This window comes from Phacochoerus africanus, chromosome 10 (assembly GCF_016906955.1).
Source record: "Phacochoerus africanus isolate WHEZ1 chromosome 10, ROS_Pafr_v1, whole genome shotgun sequence".
In the NCBI taxonomy this organism is placed as follows: Eukaryota; Metazoa; Chordata; class Mammalia; order Artiodactyla; family Suidae; genus Phacochoerus; species Phacochoerus africanus.
Genome location: NC_062553.1, coordinates 77619986 through 77638329, shown reverse-complemented (window position 1 = coordinate 77638329; position 18344 = coordinate 77619986). Strand labels below are relative to the sequence as shown.

The window sequence follows — 18344 nt, the reverse complement described above, 5'->3', positions numbered from 1 at the left end:
CTTTCCAGACGGAGGCGACAGGGACCCAAGATGGCGGCGTAGTGGGCTCGGTGGGGGAGGGGCCGCTCGCCTCCGGAGGAGCCACCGCAGCTGCACGGCCGCCAAGCGGGGTGCGGGGGTCTGGGGGCGGGGGCAGGGGAATGACCTCCGCGTCTTGCTGGTAGGGGTAGGGGTTTAAGACCCTGCAGGGCTGCACCTCAAGGGATGCCGTTAAGAAGGACCCCCGAGTGCTGCAGGGCTGGACCTCCACGTGCTGCCCCCTCAGCCCAAAGCCGGGCGCAAGAGCTACTGATGGCAGCACGTGGCAAAGATCTAATGTGCATCATTGCTAAAAGTCAACAAGAAAAGTCCTTGCGCTCAGAGCGCATTGTTTCCCTGAGCCACGCTCAGAGCAGAAATTCCCTCTCCAGCATTGTGTACACAAGGACTTGAGTTGGAATAAAATGTTATCAAATGAACGATAAGACAACATCAAATCCTTTTTTAAAAAATGCCATTGTGTTTGACAGACATGCGTTGAACATATGTTCCAGGCATCGTTCTGAGTCACCCTGGGGCTGTAACAATTAACAAAACAAATCTTCCCTCATGGAAATCATCAGCCATGGAATCTGCCAATTTTACCTTCTCTCCTTCTAAGCAACCTCAGAACACCCCCCCAGGCTCCCAAATCCCACCTGACAGAAGCAGCTGCAGGCATGTCTCAATTCTCTCATGTAGGTAGCCAGGTGGGTACCACAAGACCCTGCCATTCTCCTCCAGGAGAAGGGACCAGATGTGGTCAACCAGCATGAGAACCCCACCCAAAAGGCCCAGTCTGTGTAGGACTGTGGCTGGCCAACCTACTCAGAGCCTCCTTCTTGAGGAAGCTTGACTGTAAGAAAAATGAGAGAGCCAATTATTCAGTAGGTTCAGAAGCCATCGGAAGAGAGAGAGGTAGTAAACTGATTCACAAAAATGGTGGTGTCAGGGACATAAGAAAAAAACCATCCCAACTTACAAAGGAATGTTCTCTGGACTAGCTATTCACTGTCAGTTTCCTAGAACTACTCTCACTTCCTAAAGCCTTTCAATGCTACTTGCTGTGCCTTCCAATTTACTGGCATAGCCTTCTAATAAGCCTCCCAACAGCTGAGGTTGGCACAACAGGCCACTATTTCTTGTGATCTGAAAGAATGTAACTATCGTATACATTGCTTTCCAGTTACTTCAATGCTAGCTCCTTACATTTTCTTAGGCTATGGATAACGAAAGGACTGAATGAAATCCATGTATAAAATGCATGGTGGAGTCCATTGATTTATTCTGTTTGACTAAAAGGCATCACAACATAAATTATTTATGAGGTAAAAACATTACAGTTTAAATTACAAGAAAGCACACTGAAACCACTCGACATCACATTTTTTAACAGGATACTAATCCAGTGATTTCACCTCACATAGAACTTCAAAAAATTCAGCTCCCCAGCCATTATTCCAAAAATAATTAATTAAGAAATCTGAGGGTAGAGTGAACATACGTTTTTTAAAAAAACTCCTCACTTAATTCTGATGCCCAGCCAGCACTGAGAACCCTGGCACTGAGGTGGAGGTAACTGAAGGCCTTGTTCCTCAAAGTGTGGTCCAGGGACCAGTAGCAGCAGCATCACCTGGAGTTAGTTAGAAATGCAGAACCTCAGGCTCCACCCCAAACCTAGTGAATCAAGATCTGCATTTTCCCAAGATCTCCGGGTGATCTGTAGGCATATTAAAGTTTGAGAAGCACTGTTTGAAGTTCCCATTGCTACAGAAACCACACCATGAGAAATACCACACCATGTTTTAAAGTTGAATACCTCAAGAAAAAAGAAGAAATAGGAATGGAACAACATAAAAGAGAAAATGTTTGTGATATTAGGCATTTCACATTATGAAGCATCTAATTAAGGGTAATGTTCAAATACAAGTCTGCACATTTTAAAACTCGCAATACCACTCCTCATTACAAATGAATTCCACTCACAAACCACACCCTCCACTGTGAAGAGTTATACCTCACCTGAGTAACACAAATCTACCTTATAAACTCCAAATAGCTTGTTATCTCCACCAAGCTAGTGTGTATGGAGGGGGAGTCCTTGTGAGGAAATAAAGAAACAAGGGGTGTGATGACAAGATAGGATCCTTTAAATGAGTGGCCCCATGCTGAGTGAGGGGCCATCTAGTATCTAGTTTTCTGTGAACCCCTCTGTACCAGTTTCAAAAGACTATTTGGAAATGTTGCTCTTTTTTTTTTTTTTTTTTGGCTTTATAGGACTGAACCTGCAGCATATGGAGGTTCCCTGGCTAGGGGTCTAATCGAAGCTGTAGCTGCTGGCCTACACCACAGCCACAGCAACTTGGGATCTGAGCCTCCTCTTCGACCTACACCAGAGCTCATGGCAATGTCTGATTCTTAACCCACTGAGCGAGGCCAGGGATCAAACCCACAACCTCGTGGTTACTAGTCAGATTCATTTTCGCTGTGCCACAACAAAAACTCCTGTGCAAACATTTTTTTCTGTGCACCTTTTTCTTGGCCAGCTCTCTTAGCTATCTTCCAGTATAGCGATTCCTTGATTAATGCATCTTTAGAAAACAATGCTCTGGGAGTTCCGGTTGTGGCTCAGCAGGTTAAGAACCCGACTAGCATCCAAGAGGATGTGGGTTCAACCCCTGGCTTCGCTCAGTGGGTTAAGGATCCGGCATTGCTGTGAGCTGCAGTGCAGGTCACAGATGCGGCTCAGGTCTGGTGTTCCAGTTGCTGTGGCTGTGGTGTAGGCTGGCAGCTGTAGCTCCAATTTGACCCCTAGCCTGGGAACTTCCATATGCCGTGACTACAGCCCTAAAAAGCAAAAAAAAAAGAAAGAAAGAAAGAAAGAAAGAAAAGAAATGAAGAAGAAAACAAAGCTCTGGTTTGAGATGAAGGCAGCCACTTGGAAAGCAAACTCTGAATCCTAGGCAGCAGCCCTGGCACGTGTTAGAGACTCATCAGTAATGCCACTGGTATTCTGCATGCATGCATCAGACAAGGAACAAAATCACCTCCCTTCACAGTGTCTATTTATTTGTTCCCTGAGAAGAACAGAAAACAGTTTTCAGATTCTATAGGTTTCAATCCCTTATATTTGTCCAAAGAGGACCATGACTCTCTTCAAAACTATACATCACACATGAGGACCTGAAGTTGCTAAGCATGTTTCTCATTCAAAAGATGCAAAAAGTCAGGGGTGGGGGGTGGCTCTAAGTTACTTGTCCAAGGCCCACATTATAATAAAGTATGAAATAGCAACAGGAACCTAAGTATCCTGAGGTAACCTCATGTTAACAAAACGCATTACAGCCTGGTGGTAAGGAGAGATCAAGTTAGAGTTTTTATTGGTTAAGAATTGCATTCAGGGGAGTTCCTGTAGTGGTGCAGCAGAAATAATCCAACTAGTAACCATAAGGTTGCGGATCCCTGGCCTTGCTCAGTGAGTTAAGGATCCAGTGCTACCGTGAGCTGTGGTGTAGGTCGCAGACATAGCTCAGATCCTGCATTGCTGTAGCTGTAGTGTAGGCCGGCAGCTGCAGCTCCGATTAGACCCCTAGCCTGAGAACCTCCATATGCCACAAGTGCAGCCCTAAAAAAAGCAAAAAAAAAAAAAAAAGAATTGCGTTCAGCTGCTAATTCTAAAGACCTAAGGTAACAGGGGCTTAAATAAGACAGGGTTTACATTTTTCTCAAATAAAGGAAGAGGCAGGAAATCAGAAGCTCATTTGATGACTCTGTTATCACTGAGATTCCACTGATTTTCCTACTCCATCACTCTCAGGGCATGGCTTCCATCCTCAAGGTACCCACATGATCCAGGATGGACGCCATGAGCTACACACCCTTGTACCTGGTAGGAAGGGGAAGGAAGGTGATAAGGCAAAAGGATACAGTGGACAGTTGAGTCCCCTTTAAAAGAATTTTCCTAGAAACCCCACTCCATGATTTTTACTTGAAACTCGTTAGTAGGCTGGGTGAAAACAGTTTCATAGGTGGGGACCTTGAACGTTTGGCAATATAGGCTTCCACTGACTGAGGAAGATGGAAAAGAATACTGGCTAGGCAACGAGGAGTCCACCACAGCATCCTATTCTGTGACTCCTAGCTGTATAACCTCGAGTAGACTATTTACCCCTTCTAGGCCTCAGGTGTCTCATCTGTAAAAATAAAAGAAATCATCACACCTATCTCATAGGATCAGTATGAGGATTAAATGAGAAAAATACATGTGAAACAATTAGAATACCACCTGGGACCAATAAATATTAACTCCTTCTTACTGTTTGATTATTCTAGTCCAGTGTTTTCCAAATTCCTCTCATACTCTAAATTCCTCTCCATTTCCAAAATTGGAAAGGAATTCAGATTTCATATTAATCCTTTGTACCTGCTGATATTCTAGCATGCATGAGTTTTAGTCATAGGTCACCTCGAGCAGGATGTGCCTTTCATGCCTTTCTAATTGTGAAAGTGTATGCCAGACATCAGCACACAGCAGATTTTTCTGGACAGATCTAGGCTGGAGGGATTGAGGTTACATCCCCCCAAAAGGCAGGATCAAAACACAATTTCCCTGAAGATGTTTGGAGAGTCTGAAGAAACTCAGATGAGAGTGAAAAAGAAAGATGTCTCCTGTACAGAATTCCAAAAAGTGTATGTAGAGAAGGGGTAGTAACCTTGGAGTAGAGAAATCTGACTAAAACTCCCTCGGCGAAGTGATCAAGGTCAGCATCAACAATGATAAATGGCAGTTCCCGTTGTGGCGCAGCAGCAATGAACCCGACCAGGAACCATGAGGTTGTGGGTTTGATCCCTGGCCTCACTCAGTGGCAACGGATCCAGCGTTGCCGTAAACTGCAGTGTAGGTCACAGACATGGCTCAGATCTGACATGGCTATGGCTGTGGCATAGGCCATCAGCTACAGCTCCGATTTGAGGCCCAGGCTGGGAACCTCCACATGCCAAGGGTGGGGCCCTAAAAAGCAAAAAAAAAAAAAAAAAGATAAATGATGTTAATATTACATACCCTTCCTATGTGGTGAAAATGGTACTTTACCTCCCAAATACCCAAAAACTCACCTAAACATGAGAAAAACATTAGACAAATTCCAAAAGAGGGACATTATGCAAAATACTTGACCTGCACTTCTCAACAGGGTCGAGGCCATCAAGAAGAAGGAAAATCTGAGAAACCATGATAGCCAAGAGGAGCCTGAGGAGACATGGCAGCTACTGGTAATGTGGTGTCCAGGATGGATCCTGCAAAGCAGGAGCAAATTAGATAGAAATTAAGATGTTCTGGTGTCATTACTGCAGCAGCTCAGGTTGCTGCTGTGGTGCAGGTTCAATCTCTGTCCGGAAAACTTCCAAACACACAGTGTGGGAAAAAAATATTAAGGAGATGTTAAAAATAGGGGAATCTGGGTGTAGGTAGGTGGGAACTCTCTTCAGTATCTTCACAATTTTTCTATAAATCTAAAACTATTCTAAAAAATAAAGTTTAAAAAAAGTTTAAATAATGGATAAGCAATGAGATCCTGCTGTACAGCACTGGGAACTACATCTAGTCACTTGTGATGGAGCATGATAATGTGAGAAAAAAGAATGTATATATGTACGTGTGACTGGGTCACTTTGCTGTACAGTAGAAAATTGACAGAACACTGTAAACCAGCTATAATGGAAAAAATTAAAATCATTATTTTAAAAAAATGGTTTACTGCCTTTACCCCCCCTTCCCCATGCACTCATCCCACCCAAAGACAGGCTTAGAGTACCTAAAGGTGAGGCCAGCTGCTGAGGGACAGGAATTATGTTTAACCTTCATATAAAGGAGAGGGCCGGACCTCCTTCTCTCTACACTCTGAAGCTACTAGATGTATATTTTCATCTTGTACTTAATAGATAACATTTTCCTTGTACCTATGCTCAGTATTATAAATTCCCCCAGGACACATCCCCTGTCTTCCAGTGATAAAGTAGAATATCGCCCCTTTATCAGTGGAGTGCCTATCTTGAAAGGAAGATCGGAGTTCCCGTCGTGGTGCAGTGGTTAACGAATCCGACTAGGAACCATGAGGTTGCGGGTTCAATCCCTGCCCTTGCTCAGTGGGTTAACCATCCGGTGTTGCTGTGAGTTGTGGTGTAGGTTGCAGACGCGGCTCGGATCCCGAGTTGCTGTGGCTCTGGCGTAGGCCGGGGGCTACAGCTCCGATTAGACCCCTAGCCTGGGAACCTCCACATGCCATGGAAGCGGCCCAAGAAATGGCAAAAAAGACAAAAAAAAAAAAAGAAAGGAAGATCCCTGCGGAACAACTTAAGCTGATGTGACTGCCTCCTCCAGGGGAGGCAACATCTTGAGCTTGGCACCTCTGGCTTGTCCCTCATTGATACATCACTTCACAAGGAACCAGGAGAACCTCCCCCGAGCCACCCCCAGATCTGACCCGAACATTGGCAAGCTTCTATAAACCAAATCAGAAGTTATTTTTCTTGTCATCCCCTAGCATCATAAGATGTCAAGTTGGAAGTCTCATCCTTTCAATTAATAAGGCAAGAGCTGAGGTCCAGAATGATGCTGTAAATGTGCTGGACACAAAAGCTAATTGAAAGAGACCCAAACATTCAGAGGATTAGAATGTAAAGCTGAAATGATCCGTTGGAAAACAGAGTTGCCCCTAGAATGGAATATGCCAGCAAAATTACAGAAGCACTGGATGAATAGTGTCAAAATTTTTTTAAAAAAATAAAAAGAATAAAGGGATATACCCTAGTTAAAAATAGGATGTAGGGTTATCAACTTTGATTTGTTGAAATCACTTTGAACACAATCACTTATGTCACAAGAATGAGTTTTTCATCTTTGACAACGAAGAAAAGGTAAGCATCACAACAAGCCATGTTAAAATAGTTTGTATAGCGCAAGGAACGTCCAATGAAGAACTAGTTTCGGTCTTTGGGGTCTTGTAAGATTGATATATTTCAAAAAGATGCATGACCATCAAAGCAAAGCAACTACATTTGGTCAGAAATGGTGAAGATGCAGTTTTACCTCATTTTTCTCTGTCAACCTGAAACCCCATAACTATTCTCAAATGGAGAAAAAGGCAGACTCAACAAGGTGTCAGATAAGTTAACAGTAACAAAAATACACACAAAAAATGCTAACAACTTTATAGGCAGTATTTACTATATGCCTAGCCATGTTCTAAAGATATTACATATACTATTTCACTTTTTCCTTGAGCTGTATGTAATAGGTTTTATTAATATTCCCATTTTACAAATAAAGAATTAATGCACAGAGAGATTAGGTCGCTTGTCCAAGGTCACACAGAAGAGGTGAATTGAGAAATGAACCAAAAGAGTCTGGTTTTCTTACATCAAATTCCATTTGATAGTCACCACAGACTACTTTACATTCTTACTTATTCCTTTAAAGCATATTAGTCTTACCTTCCCTAATTATACATGTTCTTTAAAAGCAAGGAGCCTATTTTATAGATTTTTTTTTTTTTTTTTTGGTATTCCCTATATTTTCTACACTATTTTGTATACTTTATACCTTATGTTGACAGGATAACCAGACAGGTCTTCTTCTTCTTTTTTTTTTTTTTTGGTTTGCTTTTTAGGGCCGCACCTGTGACATACAGAAGCTCCCAGGCTAGGGGTTGAACCGAAGCTACAGCTGCCAGCCTACACCACAGCTCACAGCAACGCCGGATCCTTAACCCATTGAGCGAGGCCAGGGATCAAACCTGCTCCCTCATGGCTCCTGGTTGGGTTTGTTAACCACTGAGCCACGAAGGGAACTCCCAGACAGGTCTTTTTTAAGAACATGGTGAGGCAGGATTCTCAAACAATGTGTACATATATCTATAGTTTCTATAGGACTTAACCTTCTGGAAATAAATTAGACAACTCTGGAATTCTAATAACAAAAACTGTAAGATGGTGGCCCAGAAGAATTAATGCAGTTCTCAAAACTATGCAACTTATTAGTCAGAGCCACAAACTATGGGCCATGTGACCTAGCATGCTATATGAATCAACTCAAAGAAACTGTAGTTTGTAAATAGAAACACCCAACAGAGGTAACTGAGGTGCAGCCATACATAGCTGTGTTCTTTTATTTATTTATTTATTTTAGTATTATTTTATTATTTATTTATTTATTTATTTTTTGTCTTTCTGCCATTTCCCTGGCCCGCGGCATATGGAGGTTCCCAGGCGAGGGGTTGAATCAGAGCTGTAGCCACCAGCCTACGCCACAGCCACAGCAATGCGGGGATCCGAGCCACGTCTGCAACCTACACCACAACTCACGGCAATGCCGGATCCCTAACCCACTGAGCAAGGCCAGGGATCGAACCTACAAGCTCATGGTTCCTAGGCAGATTCGTCAACCACTGAGCCACCACGGGAACTCCAATAGCTGTGTTCTTTTAGATGAACACTGAGTCTCAATTTACTCTTTTTTTTTTTTTGTCTTTTTGTCTTTTCTAGGGCCGCACCCACGGCACATGGAGGTTCCCAGGGTAGGGGTCCAATTGGAGCTACAGCTGCTGGCCTACACCACAGCCACAGCAATGCAGGATCTGAGCTATGTCTATGACCTACACCACAGCTCATGGTAGCACTGGATCCTTAACCCACTGAGCGAGGCCAGGGATCGAACCCGAAACCTCATGGTTCCTAGTCAGATTCGTTAACCACTGAGCCACGACAGGAACTCCAAATTTACTCATCTTTAAAATGGAAACAATAAAAAACTATACCCTCTTCCCTCTCAGTTTGGTTTTAACAGTCAAGTTCTATGAGGCTGTGAAAGCCCTTCTTCACCAGAAAAGCACCAGATAAATGTAAAGTATTTCTAAAATATAACAAGCAAGCACGCAGGTATAAACATGGGAGTATTCAAAGAAATTGACTTTTATTAGCAGTCAGCTTGGAAAAACATGGATTTTCAGGTCAAAAAGACTTGGATTCAAATCTCCATCTGCTATTTACTAGCTGAGGGATCTTGGGCAAGATGCTTAAATATTTCTGAGTCCTAGAGTTCCTGTGTGGGTCAGAGGGTTAAGAACATGATATAGTCTCTGTGAGGATGTAGGTTTGATACCTGGCCTCGCTCAGTGGATTAAGGATCTCGCCTTGCTGCAAGCTGTAGAGTAGGCCAGCAGCTGCCGCTCAGAGCCACCCCTGGCCTGGGAACTTCCATATGCTACAGGTACCACCATAAAAAGAAAAAAAGATATTTCTTAGCCTCAATCTTTTCAATTATAAAATCAAGAAAACAATACCTACCTCACAGAAGATGACACATAAGAAGCACCTGGTTCAACAGAGATCACAACAAGTTTTATTCTGTGACCTCATACTGATAATATTAGTTATTTTACTCAAAATACATCAGAGAAATTATATTTGTCCTTCCACAGTTATCTTCATGACCTTGGGGTAGAAAAGCATTCTTAACCAAGGGGCACAGTGAGAGGTGGAGGGATATTAACTAAAAGAAGACGATTCATAAACACACCTATGATAAAATTAAGAATTTCCACATCAAAAGAAACCATAAAAAATTTTTAAAAAATAAACCACAGACTGGAAGATTTTGGACCACATGCAACCAACAAAAGCTGAGAGTCTTGTGCAAATAAAGAACTCCAACAAATCCATTAAAAATGATAAGCAGAACATATGATGATATAGTAATACAATGAAAAGAAATTACAGCTGCATGTAACAAGATGGATCCATTTTACAAATTTAATATCGAGTGAAAAAAAGCATGACACTAAAGAATATATCCAGGATGGTTCAACTTATATGAAGTTGTAAAATAGATAAAACCAAATAGTATATAGGGATGCACATATGTCTGCAGGCGCATAAAGGTAAAACTGGATAGATGAAACTGTGCAGAAAAGCAAGGGAAAAAAAGTGGTTCCCTCAAAGGGAAGCACAAGGCCCTGATGAAATGGATCGACATTTGCTTCTGGGAAATGATAATATTCTATTTCTCAACTTGGGTCCCGGTAACAAGGGTTTCACTTTATAATTTACAGGTTTTATACACTCTTCTGAATGTACATTGCAAAATAAATAAACGCATTTCCACAACCACACCTAAATGTAGCAGGAAGAGAAGGCGCTCCCAGACTCCCTGAAGTCCACCAACCCTAAGTTTATGGTGTCAAGCTATGTGAGATCAAAGAAAAAGAAAATCTTTAGATTGTGAGGTGGAGGCAGAAGGAGGGAGCAGATGAGAACAGAAAAGGTGAAAGATTAGGAACACCTTCAAAAGAAGGAAATTTAAGCCTCTGGGTCAGTTCGTACTCTCTCACTTGGAGACAGAAATGGAGCACAAACACAACTAACAGATGCCCAAGCTTGGTAAGGAATGCGATGGAGTCTGAAAACCAAGGGAACCACTGAGAAGGAGGAGCACAGCTTGCAAAGAAATGTAAACAATTAAATAATGTATCTCAAAAGAAAGTGGACCAATAAGGGCAAGTTTAACCCTCCACCTACTCCACACTTCCTCTGGCTCTCAGCCCTTCATAGAGACAGGGTATATGCAATGGTTAGAAATTGCAAGCACCAATCTCTGAGTGCAAAAGTGCACTAGGTCATGTCTCAGCAAAATATTATCACGGAACATAGAAAAGTTCTGCTAGCCTTGGGAAACTAAGGAACTGATAAAAAAAAAAAAAGTCACAAAAGGCCATTTCCACCAACCTTGTAATAAATACACATATTGCAACTAAATTATAAACACATATCTGGATCATGTCTAGTCTGACCTCAGGCACAGCTCTTCACAGTACAGTAAGCGAAACTTTTTGCTGGAGGGAAATAGGAGTCCAAGGTATATTTAAATCAGTGACTATACAAAGAGGATATTACTGAGGAACATCTTTGTATTTTCATTGTATTATTAAAACAATTATTTACTCATATCCAGCAAGTACCCATTATTTCATTAGGTCTGGGTTAATACTGAACAAAACTATCAATTAGCTTCAAAATGGTGGTTGTTTGTGTGGACAGTCAAATTCCTTCTTTTGTTGGAAAGAGTAATGGGCAAAAGGAATTATTTTTTTAAGGCTCCAAAATCCTACCAGGGGCATCAAATTGACTATCTCTTCGAAGATGTTCCACTCAAACTCTTTCCTTTCATCCCATCTTCTACCCTTGATTTCTACCCATTATCTTCTTTCAGTTCTACAACTTTCTCTTAGGTTAAGGGATCCACATAGAAAAGTTTCTCCATGGCTTATTGGAACCTTCGCTATATTCCCCTTTAAAAGAGGCGGTAATGAATGTTCACATCTCACATCTCTATCTCCCTTTCGTTGTCATCTCTCTCAGCTTGTTCTTCCCTCTTGTTTTCAGATAACTGGCTGATCCAGTTGGAACCAAAACCCAAAGAATTTCCTCTCTATTGTGTCTAACTGAAAAGCCGCCCCGGAAAAAGGGAAGGGGTGTGGATGTGAGCTAATTCACTCTTCCATTTATGTGCCAAACTATTGATCCGTGCCGCCTCTGTGCACCCCCCAAACACAAGATCATAAAAGTAGTTATAGGTCCAGAAATGATTCTCAGCCTAAATGAACCCCCTTTTGGGATGCTATATTCGGAGGGGGGGGAGAGCGGGCTCACAAAACAACTCTAAAGCAAGTCCTGTAGAAAACTGGTGAGCTCCGGCGATTAAGGGTTAGGTGGACTGTCACAGGTCCAAAGTTCAAGAGGCACCGAAACCCGACTGGACTAAACACGTGGTTCGACCCAGCTGCGACAGCGCAGGGAAACCGATCGGGAGGGGGCATTCTCCAGCGAGACGGCCGGAGCCAGAGCCTTCGTCCTCTGACTCATCCGGAGATAAGTAACCACAGGGGCCGCAAGTTCCAAGCCAGCCGCTCCTGGATTTGGTTTGCACGGGAAAATGTGTAGTTTCGGCTCCAGGGTCACTCACAAGTCGGAATTTCCTCGGGTTCGGCACGAAAGCAAGGATGGGGATGGAAAAGCCATTCTCCCTCCCGCTCGCCTCCGAGAGTTAAAGGTGCCGGTCCCCTCGGGGCGGGTGGGGGAGCTGACGGTGTTCGGGGCAGGACCCGCGCGGCCCCCCGACCCCCCGGGTTCCCCTGGCGCTGCCCACGCCCCTCACCTGCGGCCGAGTGGCCCGAGAGCGCACGGCCCCGGGCGCGGCGCGGGCCCCCGAGCTCTCGGCGCTCGCGCAGCTCCTCGTCCTCGTCCTCCCGCCGCCGGCCCTCAGCCATCGGCGAGCTGCGGGCCCCGCGCGCCGTCCGCCAGCTCCCGGCGTCCCGCGCCAGCAGCCTCCCGACCTGGGAGGCGGCCCAGGAGAGGAGGAGGCGGAGGCGGCGGCGGAAGCGGTTACCTCCGCGGCTCCACCTGCAGCCCGCGGGAGCGGCCGGGTGCTGGCCGGGCCGGTTACCCCGCCTCCTGGCGCGCACCGGCGGCCTCCTTCTCCCGGCGCTAGCTCTCCCACTCGCTTCCCCCTTCCTCTCTCTCTTCCCCGCCCGACAGAGCTGGAGCCGCGATCGGGCGGGTTCTGGCCGGGCCTCGCCTCCTCGGGGAGGGGTTACTGGCCGCCGAGGCCGCCCCACCGCCCCACGCGCTGGAACCACCCGCGCCGCCAAAACAAACGTGTGCAAAATAAATAAACGGGATAGGAAGGGGACAGAGAGGAGGTGGCCTGGCCTCTTCCTGCCCTTTCACAATATTCCGGTGTCAACAGGAAACCCATTTGCTTGACACTTAAACAAAAGGAGGAGGAGAAACCTGCCCCGCAGCCGGACTCGGGGAGATGGGGCCGCTGGAGCCTCTGAACTTGGGAACAAACTTCGCTGGCGCCTCTACGTTGCACGTATACCTTTCCCTCTCGTTTTGCCCTTTTAAATCAGAACATTTGGGCGAAGCACAGAGAATTTTTAGGGCAGTGAAACTACTCTGTATCATACTGTAGTGGTGGCTACATGCCCTTATACATTTGTTCAAACCCATAGAATGTACAAGAAGAAAAGTGAACCCTAATGAGAAAGACAGACTTGCAGTGGTTGTGATGTGTCAGACTAATTCCATCAATAATAACAAATGTACCACTCTGCGGGGGATGTTGATAGTAGGAGAGGCTGTACGTGCGTGGGGGCCAAAGAGTCGTGGAAAAATCTCGGTCTTCAGCTCAGTTTTGCTGTGAACCCGAAATTACCCCCAAATATAAAGTCTAATTTAATTTAATTTTTTTTTTTAAGGAGTTCCCGTCGTGGCACAATGGTTAACGAATCCGACTAGGAACCATGAGGTTGCAGGTTCGATCCCTGGCCTTGCTCAGTGGGTTAACGATCTGGCGTTGCTGTGAGCTGTGGTGTAGGTCGCAGACGCGGCTCGGATCCTGCGTTGCTCTGTCTTAGGCTGGCAGGTACAGCTCGGATTAGATCCCTAGCCTGGGAACCTCCATATGCCGCGGGAGCTGCTCAAGAAACGGCAAAAAGACACACACACACACAAATATATATATATATATATATATATATATATATATATATATATTTTTTTTTTTTTTTAATCGAGCCTCGCCGTATTCTAGTTAACTTAGGGTTAGAAATGGCCACCATCCCTAGAAGATGTATTTAAGAGCCAGGTAACATTGTTTGCAAAGAGGCAATTTGGTGAAGTGACAGAGCAGTTGTTCTGGAGTCAGAAGCTGTCATTTGAAGCTCTTAGCTAAAGCTGAAAAGAATGGGTAAGAAAGTTTATTATGGGAGTTCCTGTCACGGCGCAGTGGAAACAATCCGACTAGGAACCACTTGCAGGTTTGATTCCTGACCTTGCTCAATGGGTTAAGGATCTGGCGTTGCTGTGAGCTGCGGTGTAGGCTGACAGCTGCAGCTCTGATTCCACCCCTAGCCTGGGAACCTCCATACACCACAAGTGTGGCACCAAAAAAAAAAAAAAATTGTTATATATATCTGAATAGTACACATATTGGGTTCAGTACGTGCACATACACACTTTTATGCAGATAGAGGCAGATTCTAAAAATCTTAGAAAAAGGTGCAAACAGCAGGCAGAGACATTGCCTGGACATGAAGCCATGGGAACCTCCCAGGTGGAATGAAGAGGCCTTTATCTTCAGCTTCTTGGTCTATTTTTGAAAGCCTGTGAGGGCTCCTCATGTTCAGCATGTAAGAGAAAAAGAGAGGGAGAAAGGGGTCACTGAAAATAGAATCACCAACCACACCTGAGCGCTGTCTCTTTACTTTTTTAGTAGTGATGGTTGCTGCCAAAGAAAAATCTTTCTTATCTGCACAATTCCACAATTGATTTTGTGGAATTGAGGTCAAATCACAAGTGTAAACGTTATTATTCCTACATAAGCAGTCAAATAAGTAGACATATGAAAAACTCGACATTAAACTAGAAAGAAGAAAAGGTTCTAGACCTTTAGGGTTGTTTTAAGTCTTTGATTAACTTTAAGAGAAAGCATATTTGTCACTTAACCTTAGAGGATGAAGAATCAATTGGAACCCCAACCCAGATAGCAGCACAACCTCCCAAAGCTGTTGGGGTCGATCTCCACTGTTCGGATTCCTAGTTTGCAAAGGGCTGAAAGTGTTCGGGCTTTCCCATTCAAGCAGCACTTTAGGAACCCACACTCTTCTTTCGAGGTTTGGCTCAAGCCCACTTTCCATTCAACAAAATTTGTGTAACCATTGTATGAGAAATACCATACTAAATGCTGTGGGGAGATTCAAAAGAAGGAAAGAAATACTTACCCTGGAAACCTAAGGTAGGTGCTTTTCACATAGCATTTCTCTCTCTCTCTCTCTCTCTCTCTTTTTTTTTTTTTGGCTGCACCCATGGCTTGCAAATCAAACCTGTGCCACAGCAGTGACAATGCCAGATTCTTAATCTGCTGTGTCAGTTTTCTCATTTTATTTTATTTTATTTTTTTTAATATATATTTTTTTTAATTTTCCCACTGTACAGCAAGGGGGTCAGGTTATCCTTACATGTATACATTACAATTACATTTTTTCCCCCACCCTTTCTTCTGTTGCAACATGAGTATCTAGACAAAGTTCTCAATGCTATTCAGCGGTATCTCCTTGTACATCTATTCTAAGTTGTGTCTGATAAGCCCAAGCTCCCGATCCCTCCCACTCCCTCCCCCTCCCATCAGGCAGCCACAAGTCTCTTCTCTAAGTCCATGATTTTCTTTTCTGAGGAGATGTTCATTTGTGCTGGATATTAGATTCCAGTTATAAGTGATATCATATGGTATTTGTCTTTGTCTTTCTGGCTCATTTCACTCAGTATGAGAGTCTCTAGTTCCATCCATGTTGCTGCAAATGGCATTATGTCATTCTTTTTGATGACTGAGTAGTATTCCATTGTGTATATATACCACTTCTTCCGAATCCAAATCCAATCATCTGCTGATGGACATTTGGGTTGTTTCCATGTCCCAGCTATTGTGAATAGGGCTGCAATGAACATGCGGGTGCACGTGTCTCTTTTAAGTAGAGTTTTGTCTGGATAGATGCCAAGAGTGGGATTGCGGGGTCATGTGGAAGTTCTATGTATAGATTTCTAAGGTATCTCCAAACTGTTCTCCATAGCGGCTGTACCAGTTGACATTCCCACCAACAGTGCAGGAGGGTTCCCTTTTCTCCACAGCCCCTCCAGCACTTGTTATTTGTGGATTTCTTAATGATGGCCATTCTGACTGGTGTGAGGTGGTATCTCATGGTAGTTTTGATTTGCATTTCTCTTATAACCAGCGATGTTGAGCATTTTTTCATGTGTTTATTGGCCATCTGTATATCTTCTTTGGAGAACAGTCTATTCAGGTCTTTTGCCCATTTTTCCATTGATTGATTGGCGTTTTTGCTGTTGGGTTGTATAAGTTGCTTATATATTCTAGAGATTAAGCCCTTGTCAGTTGCATCATTTGAAACTGTTTTCTCCCATTCTGTAAGTTGTCTTTTTGTTTTCTTTTTGGTTTCCTTTGTTGTGCAAAAGCTTTTCAGTTTGATGAGGTCCCATGGGTTTATTTTTGCTCTTATTTCTGTTGCTTTGGGAGACTGACCTGAGAAAATATTCATGATGTTGATGTCAGAGAGTGTTTTGCCTATGTTTTCTTCTAGGAGTTTGATGGTGTCCTGTCTTATATTTAAGTCTTTCAGCCATTTTGAGTTTATTTTTGCGTATGGTGTGAGGGTGTGTTCCAGTTTCATTGATTTGCATGCAGCTGTCCAGGTTTCCCAGCAATGCTTGCTGAATAGACTTTCTTTTTCCCATTTTATGTTCTTGCCCCCCTTGTCAAAGATTAATTGACCATAGGTGTCAGGGTTTATTTCCGGATTCTCTATTCTGTTCCATTGGTCTGTCTGTCTGTTTTGGTACCAGTCCCACACTGTTTTGATGACTGTGGCTTTGTAGTATTTCTTGAATTCTGGGAGAGTGATGCCTCCTGCTTGGTTTTTGTTTCTCAGGATTGCTTTGGCGATTCTGGGTCTTTTGTGATTCCATATAAATGTTTGGATTGTTTGTTCTAGTTCTGTGAAAAATGTCATGGGTAATTTGATTGCATTGAATATGTAGATTGCTTTGGGTAGTATGGCCATTTTTACAATATTGATTTTCCCAATCCAGGAACATGGAATATCTTTCCATTTCTTTACATCTTCTTTGATTTCTTTGATTAAAGTTTTATAGTTCTCGGCATATAGGTCCTTTACCTCCTTGGTCAGGTGTATTCCGAGGTATTTGATTTTGTGAGGTGCAATTTTAAAAGGTATCGTATTTTTGTATTCCTTTTCTAATGTTTCATTGCTGGTATAGAGAAATGCAACTGACTTCTGAATGTTAATCTTATATCCTGCTACTTTGCTGAATTTATGAATCAGTTCAGGTAGTTTTGGGGTTGAGTCCTTAGGGTTTTCTCTGTATAGTATCATGTCATCTGCATACAGTGACAGTTTGATCTCTTCTCTCCCTATATGGATGCCTTTTATTTCTTTTGTTTGTCTAATTGCTGTGGCTAGGACTTCCAAAACTATGTTGAAGAGCAGTGGTGAGAGTGGGCATCCCTGTCTTGTTCCAGATTTGAGTGAGAAGGCTCTCAGTTTTTCCCCATTGAGGATTATATTTGCTGTGGGCTTCTCATAAATGGCTTTGATTATATTCAGGAATGTTCCCTCTATACCCACTTTGGCGAGGGTCTTGATCATGAATGGATGTTGGACTTTGTCAAATGCTTTTTCTGCGTCTATTGAGATGATCATATGATTTTTGACTTTTTTTTTGTTAATGTGGTTTATGATGCTGATTGATTTGCGTATGTTGAACCATCCTTGTGAACCTGGGATGAACCCAACCTGGTCATGGTGTATAATTTTTTTGATATGTTGTTGGATTCAGTTGGCTAAGATTTTGTTGAGAATTTTTGCATCTATATTCATCAATGATATTGGGCGATAGTTTTCTTTTTTGGTGGTATCTCTGCCTGGTTTTGGCATTAGGGTGATGGTGGCATCATAGAATGTCTTTGGGAGTATTCCTTCTTCTTCAATCTTTTGAAAGAGTTTAAGGAGGATGGGCACCAATTCCTCTTTATATGTTTGATAGAATTCACCTGTGAAGCCATCTGGTCCTGGACTTTTATTTGTAGGGAGTGATTTTATGACCTCTTCAATTTCATTTCTAGTGTTCGGTCTGTTCAGTTGGTCTGTTTCTACTTGATTTAGTTTTGGCAGGCTGTAAGATTCTAGAAAATTGTCCATTTCTTCCAGATTATCAAACTTGTTACCGTATAGTTGTTCATAGTATTCTCTTATGTTTTTTTGTATTTCTGCTGTATCCATTGTGATTTCTCCTTTTTCACTTATAATTTTGGTTATTTGGGTTCTTTCTCTCCTCTTTTGACTGAGTCTGGCCAGGGGTTTGTCAATTTTGTTTACCTTTTCAAAGAACCAGCTCTTGGTTTTATTAATTTTCTCTATTGTTTTTTGAGTCTCTATTTTATTGATTTCTTCTTTGATCTTTATAATTTCCTTCTGCTGACTTTAGGCCTTTTTTGTTCTTCTTTTTCTAATTCATTTAGGTGGAGGGTTAAGTTGTCAATTGGGATCTTTCTTCTTTTTTGAGAAAGGCCTGTATTGCTATAAATTTCCCTCTGAGCACTGCTTTCGCAGCATCCCATAGATTTTGAGCGGTTGTGTCTTCATTATCATTTGTGTCAAGGTAGTTTTTAATTTCCT

The 18344-nt window shown here is 43.0% G+C and overlaps 1 protein-coding gene across 3 annotated transcripts in view; it reads right to left on the bottom strand.

Annotated features, from left to right (window-relative positions):
• SH3D19 (SH3 domain containing 19) overlaps positions 1 to 12649 on the bottom strand; it is a 183487-nt gene extending 170838 nt beyond the window's left edge. For 2 of the 3 annotated variants that reach the window (XM_047798028.1, XM_047798029.1), the window contains exon 1: positions 12227 to 12647. In XM_047798028.1, coding sequence (XP_047653984.1) covers positions 12227 to 12338 — 112 coding nt within the window. In that variant the 5' untranslated portion in view covers positions 12339 to 12647. Of the gene's footprint in view, positions 1 to 12226 lie in introns of all 3 variants that reach the window. The other variant, XM_047798031.1, reaches the window with a different exon arrangement.
• Between the last annotated feature and the right edge of the window lie 5695 nt (positions 12650 to 18344).